The sequence below is a fragment of the Phoenix dactylifera genome, chromosome 14, assembly GCF_009389715.1.
Source record: "Phoenix dactylifera cultivar Barhee BC4 chromosome 14, palm_55x_up_171113_PBpolish2nd_filt_p, whole genome shotgun sequence".
NCBI classification, from domain to species: Eukaryota; Viridiplantae; Streptophyta; class Magnoliopsida; order Arecales; family Arecaceae; genus Phoenix; species Phoenix dactylifera.
The window spans coordinates 6,960,229-6,966,933 of record NC_052405.1 but is presented as its reverse complement, the minus strand read 5'-3'; the positions used below and the strand labels follow the sequence as shown (position 1 = coordinate 6,966,933).

Sequence of the window (6,705 nt, the reverse complement as noted above, 5' to 3'; positions counted from 1 at the left end):
CCGGTTGAGTAAGGCTAGGCGGGTGAGGGCTTTTCTCGCAGCATCTGATGCCAATATGGATGGATCCCTTTTCCATCTGCACGTATTTCAAAAGCATGCCAAGAGCTATCACGTCGCACGGCATACCACGTGTCGTAACAGTAAGTACCGAGTGCAGATGGCAACATTTGCACAGGGTGTCGCCCCTTTCTATGCTCATCAGCCCATATCAATTTCCTATGTCGTCAAGTCGCTTACAAACGAGGCGTGTGTGTGCTGTTTCTGCATCACGTTTACTTGTCTCGCGGTTACTGTCAATTACTAAGTTTGCAGTCGGAGTTACATATACATATATGAGGCGCGGTTGGCAACTAGCATAGCCCACGGTAGCCTTAGTCCGGGAGGGAAGATAATGATTCCATGTAGGCTTCATGATCCATTTTTCAGACTTCGACCGTGCAAATCTCAGTACCTGCCAAATTTGAAGGGAAAAAAAAAAGGAAATCGAATTGGGGAACTCGCAACGATTATTAGTTCCTACTCAAGATGCGGGACACTAAATCCCATGCGACACATGGGAGCAGCGCGAAAAGGGGTACAATCATAACCGGTCAAAGGGAAGTTACAAACTAAAGGACGGTTCGTGCGCACCTAAGCAGTAGCATACGTAATAGAAAATTAGTTTTGAATTGAGTGGTCCTAGCGCACCAAAGTGAAGTTGGCGTGATGATAACGAGGTGGATGACATCGAGTGCCCCCCTCTATAATGCAAATTGCTTGGGAAAGCAGGGAACGAGTTCATTGCTTTCCAACGATTACAGAGCAGCGTCTTAATCAGGAAGAGCACATAATGCACACTTAAAAAAGAGTTACATTAGCCAATCCTTAATCTTATAATATCGAACGGTCAAAGGGTGCGAGTCGTTTTCTTTGTTACTTATGATAAGGGGGATGGTGGAGGCGGAGGCAGTCACATATCTTGCACACCATCCATCCAATGCAGCGTCTCCTTTTCCTGGCCACCTTCCCCTGCCCTGCTCCTCGCACTACCAAATCCCCCCCTGCCCAAAGATAATTAAATAAGAACAGGAAGTAGGAGGCAGGAGTCGGTGGTGGGGGAGGGTTGGTGATGCCATTGGATGGGGAGCTGCGATGCCGAGTCCTTGCGGTAATCCCAATATTTTCCATCTCGCTCTCCAGAGCAGCGTAATAATCATGACAGAGTAAACTACCCCATCCTCCTCTCCACCGCTCGAAATGGCACCCACCCACGGTCAGTGCTCCCCTTAATTTAAATAACCGCTAATCAGAGACAGGATCGAGATGTTGCCCGTTCCAGTGTCCCACTTTTGTTCCCACCAGCCCAGTATTCGTCACTCTTTTCTAATAAGAAAGCAAATAGTTTATAAAATAATGGAGCATACGAGGAACGCGCGCACACCCATCCATAACCTGCTTTTACTCGTTCCCAGTACAAACCGTGCCGGGCTCCACCAGATCCTCAATCTCCACCATCTCCCGCGAGATCTTTCCCTTGGCGATATTTTTAATACAAGCATATCGTGATCATCCACGTAATGCACAATTACAAGAACCCAGTCAGGAATATATGATGATAAAACTTAGCAATCTGGGATAATTGATAATAATGTATCTAGTTCCAAAGCGTAGGTTTCTTCGACGCTTGTACGCACTTGCCGATAACTAATCCACGGTATAAATATTAAACCTCTTGGGGGGACCCCGACTGCTAAGACTGACAACGTAGCTGACCACCTCAGCCAAGCAATTAGGCACCCATATTTTCCTCAAATTCCAACCGCCCTCGACGCAATACATCGGGTAATAAACTACCTACTGAATGAAGTGTGGCTCATAAAACTCTCACGAGCAGTTTCAGCACTCTTAAGAGAAAATTACGGAGTGTTTTGAATAAAAAATAGAACTTTTTTGGTCGATAAAAAAAAAAAAAAGAAAACTTTACCGAGAAGTTTTCCTTACAGTAGCAGCGGAACACTCCGGTACAGCATGCATCGGAGAGCATTGGCAAAAGAGAGTTCACAAAAAAAAAGAAGAAGAAAAGACGCGGAAAAAAATAAAAGAAAAAGCTTCACAGACGATTCCAGATCGTTGGTTCACCCCATCGGACGGCCGAGACGGACCCAGAAGAGATAACGCCCGCGGGGATCAGCATAGGAAAATTTCGAGGGAAGCATTCTTCACGGAGTGGCAGATGGGACACGTGTCGATCTTCGGTTCGCAGGCCACGCACAAGCAAAGGTGCCGGCAGGGGAGCAGAAGAACGCACACGTCCTTGTCCCGGCACGCCTTGCACCCCCTCCGCAAACGGAGCTCCTCGTTCTCCCGTGCCGCCGTCGCCTCTGCCTCCCTCCTCCCCTCCTCGAAGCAGCACGACTGCGCGTCGTCAGCCGGGAACGCCGCCACCGGCCCCTCACTGTCCCCGTAACCCTCGCGGCCCTGGTTGCCGGTCACGGGGGCGGTGAACGCGACGTTCTGGAGGAGCACCTGCTCCAGGCTCGTCCGAAGACTATTAACCACGGCTTCGTTGTTCTTGGCGACGTTGAACCAGATCTGGTTCTCGGCGCTCATCTGCCTTACTTTCTCCTCCAGCTCCGCATTCCGGCGGGTCGCGACCTCCAGCTCCGTCTCCTTCTCCCTCAGCCGCTTCGCCACCCGCTGCTCCACCGCCGACACCAACACCCGGCAATATCTCTTCCGGACCTCCTCTAATCCCGATCGAAGCCTTTCATTCTAGTAATCACATCACATCAGACGAAATTAGACCAGTACAGGACTCTATCCAGAAAAAGAGAGACAGGGGAGGGGGATGGGATCCGGTACCTGGAGGCGGAGGAGGGCGTCGATCTCAATGGTCTGCTGGTAGAGATGGAAGGTGAGTTCCTGGGCAAGAGGGGAGACAGCGAGCTGCGAGGCGGCGGCGGGACGCCCGCTAGTAGAAGTCCCGGCGGAGTCGAGCAAGCGGCTCTGCTCGTGCGACAAGCGAGCGCCGGCGGTGGCTACGGCAGTGTTGTCAGGCTTCGACGGAAGCGCGGCGAGATTTAGACCAGGGATTCGGAAGACGGCGAGGGCGTTGCGGTCGGGGTCTGGAGGGAGCGGCGCCATGGGCTCCTCATCTCGCATCCGCTTCCGGGTACCGGAGGCGTTGCACGTCAGCTCGCTCGTCGGATCGCTGAACACGGTCAAGTTATTAAAGCCCTGCTGCGGCCCTGCTGATCCAATCACAGCCGTTCAATGAGCAGATGATCTCGGAGGTGAAGGGGAACAAGAAGGAGCTGGGGTTCGGGATGGCTCACCGAGATAGCTGTAGATGCCGGGGAGAGTCCCGAGTTGGTGGGGGTGGGGATTGCGATCTTGGGGCATCTGGACATTGTTGCGAGCTCTGGAGAAGAAAGACTTGTCAGGGAGGAAAGACAAAAGAAGCGCTCCTAAAATAACGAATCTGGGGGCAGGCGGGCTCTCACCTGGCCCGGAAATCCGCGGAGAGGGCGTTGGATGGATACTGGGCTTGCACAGCCATTGCTCCTGCTCCTCCCATGCGATCGCTCGGTCTAACGCGGTCCGTTGAGTCTTCCGGGAGCGGGGATTGAGGGGAGGATGAAATGACGTGGGGGGGGGGGGAGATGAGGGTCGTATTTATATAGGGATGGGTGATGGACACGTATGACAGCAGGTGCGGTGCGCGAATTAAGAAACAAACAGGTTGGGCCCGGGGGCGGAGGGCGGGGATCGGAAAACGAACGGACTGGTAATTGTTTCACGTTTTCTCGTGGAAACTAATAAATTAATGGAAGGGACGGCCGAGAACGAGAAGGGGGGGGGGGGGGGATGGTTCTGCCATTTTATATGGAGGGGGCATTTACTCTGTCCGCCCATGGATAAATGAGGGAGCCGCGGCAGCGGACGGTCAACCGAAACGGGACAATGCACATCAGATACGGGCGCTAAGGCTGGGGCCGGGTATCTCCAACTTTCTTTACTTGATTTTGCTTTTTTCTTTAATTTAATTATTATCTTTCTCTTTTCCAGTTTGTTGAATATTTTACTGGTATTTGCTAATTAAAGCGGCTGCAAAGAGAGGCAGATTCTGGAAGGTAATTTCTTAGAGATTTCAGCTGGAAATAGATATTTTAAAAAGAAAATAGCTGCAGCTGCTTTCCATTTACGTGAATGCATAACGTCCGTCCGATACATGCATATGTGGATGATGGCTGAGACATGACAGAAGACGACGGAACAGTATGGGATGCGTGATTACAGAGCAGGCCCCCTTATTGTTCATCCGCCACCAGCTCGTTCCGGAATCACAGGGACGGTTTACCCTGAAAAACATCACGGTGACTGATTTTTTACGTTACTCTTAAAGTTAATTAGCTAATTTTGGCCAAAGTTTTCGACCTTCTACTACCGCTTCCTTCGTCACGTCATTTCCCTTTCCATCGCCATGCTTCCAGCTTGCCACTCCTGCATACTGTCAACAGCATCCACGCCCTGCAGCGCTGGACCACATTAACTACCCCACCCGAGGAGCTCGCTCGGTCGTGACATCTTAGGCACCTTCCGTATTCAGTGGAAATAACGTGACCCAATCCAATTTTATGATGCAGAGTACAGATAGGGATGGACCTAATTAATGGATCGAGATGTAAGGTGAAAAAAAGAACGAGCCGTGTGACTTGCCGAAGTTTTTCATGTTTCTAGCGGGAAACGAGTGCGAGGAAAAGTAGCAGTAAAGTTTCACAAAAAAGAGAAAGAAAAAAAAAGCAGAAGTACGTGGGTGTGGGGGTTGGGAGGGGGACGTTGGGTGCGAAGAGTTAGAGGGAAGAGACGGGAGCAATTAAAAGGGTCGTGCGGCCGGACAGACCAGCCTGGGAAAACCCAACACATCCACGTCACCGCCGGCTCCGGCACGGCCGGCGTCCCACGCCTTCGTGCCTTGGCCACTACGGAACCCGCCATGTGGTCCACCCACTTACCGTCACCCCGCCATCTTGGGTCCCATGACCCGTGAGCAAGCTAAGAAAGGGATAGCGGCGTCCTCCGTCCGTCCCCTCCTCCTTCAACCACACACACCGTAGATAATTTCTCGGTCAGCCTCCACCTCTATCTACTGTTTTCCGTATGCTTTTGTTATGTTTAGCAATACCACCCACTGGCACTGCTATATGACTAGGGCCAGGCCGCTGCGCTGTTAGTGTCCGGTCCTGTGACCAACGGCCCCTGACAACAGTGTCCCCCCGCTCCACCTCTTCCCCCCCTCCCCCCCCCCCCCCCCGGCGGCTATAAAACTGCCCTTAATTCCCTCGTCAATCCAAGGCGCTCACTCTTACTTCTACACTCTTAGAATAGTGATGGGACTTGGAGTAACTCGGGTGTGCGTATATATAAAAAATGCGGGACCCACTTCTCTGATGAATGGGTCTCTTTTCCCAAAGTTTCCGTACTAGCTAGCCATCTTCTATTTTTATTTTTGGTACAAACGAGCCACTTCTATCGCTTTTTGGAGAGGGGAGAGAGAGACGTCTCTTCCCTTCACCTCTCTTCCCTTGCAGAGGCTGCTCCTGTTGTGGAGTCAGTTTCTCCTGGTATCTTTGTTTTACTCTCCCTCGCTTGGGGAGTTGATGGCCCGCTGCCGCTGCTGCCGCTGCCGCCGCTGCGTCCCCTCTGGTGCTGCAGTAAATAAAAGTAAATAATTGCCTCCCGCTGAAAGGGTGGTGCTAACAGAAGAGGTGTGTGGGCGGCTGGCAGTTCGCAGAATGCGCCAATGGAGTGGAGGCACGCTTGAGGACTTGCCGGTCAAGCCGCGGCCTCCGGCTTTGGAAAGACCGCCGCGACCGGGACGGAACGAGCCCAGAAGATATGATATGAGAGTGACCGACACCGTGATGAATGGGTTGGGTCAAACGAGGCAACCCAAAAGCCAGCACAAACTGCCCCTCTTCTCTTACCACCTCCTGCCTTTAATTTCTTTTCTTTCTCCCTTTTTCCCACTACCTCCGCTGTAAAAATCTCTGATGCTTATCCCTTTCCCCGAAAACGTTAAGATTCGTACTGTTCCCGCAAATCATATCGTATCTTGACCCTATTCGCCCCCTGCCACCTTCCCACTCGCATTCCATTTCCGCGCCTTACCATAAACAGGAACCCTGCATGATGTACGTGTACTTTCTCTCACAGTGGTGTCAAAAGATGCTTGTCGACAGTAATAATCGGCCTAACTTTATCTATGATCCATATATAAGCTATAAATAGTTCCCGGTAAAACAGCACGGCCTTTTTATCTCTTAAACAAAGTATGCAACGCAAGCGTTGCGTTTCTGTCACGCTGAGGGCATCTATGGATCTGGAAATTGCTGTTGCCGAACACCAAGGGTCGCCATATTGGCTCGTTCTTCCCTTATAATTTCCCGGGTCGTGCACAAGTTAGTCAGCTTTTTTTTTTTTTTTTTTTTTTTTTTTTTTTTTTTTTTTTTTTTTTTTTTTTTTTGGTAAAAAACGGCTACTCAATCATATAGATCTAACATAAGTACAGCCTGCCATGTCCGTAGAAATAAAAGACAACAGAGAAGAAGGAGCGTCTACAGTAGACGTCCACAAAACATCCCCGGAATGCCGGGCCACAAAAGAGGCGACCCAATCTGCGGCCCTGTTCGCCTCTCTAAACACATGACCAATCTGGAAACCGAC

The 6,705-nt window shown here is 50.9% G+C and overlaps 1 protein-coding gene across 2 annotated transcripts; it reads right to left on the bottom strand.

The window, feature by feature from the left end:
* Window positions 1–1,912: 1,912 nt before the first annotated feature.
* Window positions 1,913–3,786, bottom strand: LOC103712804 (probable BOI-related E3 ubiquitin-protein ligase 2). 2 transcript variants are annotated; one of them, XM_039133476.1, is made up of 4 exons: window positions 3,483–3,786; window positions 3,315–3,400; window positions 2,842–3,230; window positions 1,913–2,751 (listed from the first exon to the last, which is right to left on the bottom strand). In XM_039133476.1, exons 1-4 carry the CDS (start codon window positions 3,554–3,556, stop codon window positions 2,167–2,169), a joined length of 1,134 nt encoding a protein of 377 aa, XP_038989404.1. In that variant the 5' UTR covers window positions 3,557–3,786; the 3' UTR covers window positions 1,913–2,166. The 2 variants fall into 2 exon arrangements, with proteins under 2 accessions (XP_038989404.1, XP_038989405.1); XM_039133477.1 differs by having other exon boundaries at window positions 2,842–3,227.
* Between the last annotated feature and the right edge of the window lie 2,919 nt (window positions 3,787–6,705).

Excerpts from the sequence above, each read along its gene's own strand:
- LOC103712804 (XM_039133476.1), bottom strand. The coding sequence starts at position 3,556 with ATGGGAGGAGCAGGAGCAATGGCTGTGCAAGCCCAGTATCCATCCAAC. Across the intron at positions 3,401-3,482 it reads TCCGCGGATTTCCGGGCCAG|AGCTCGCAACAATGTCCAGA; the intron begins GTGAGAGCCCGC and ends TTTCTTCTCCAG. Across the intron at positions 3,231-3,314 it reads CGGCATCTACAGCTATCTCG|CAGGGCCGCAGCAGGGCTTT; the intron begins GTGAGCCATCCC and ends TGATTGGATCAG.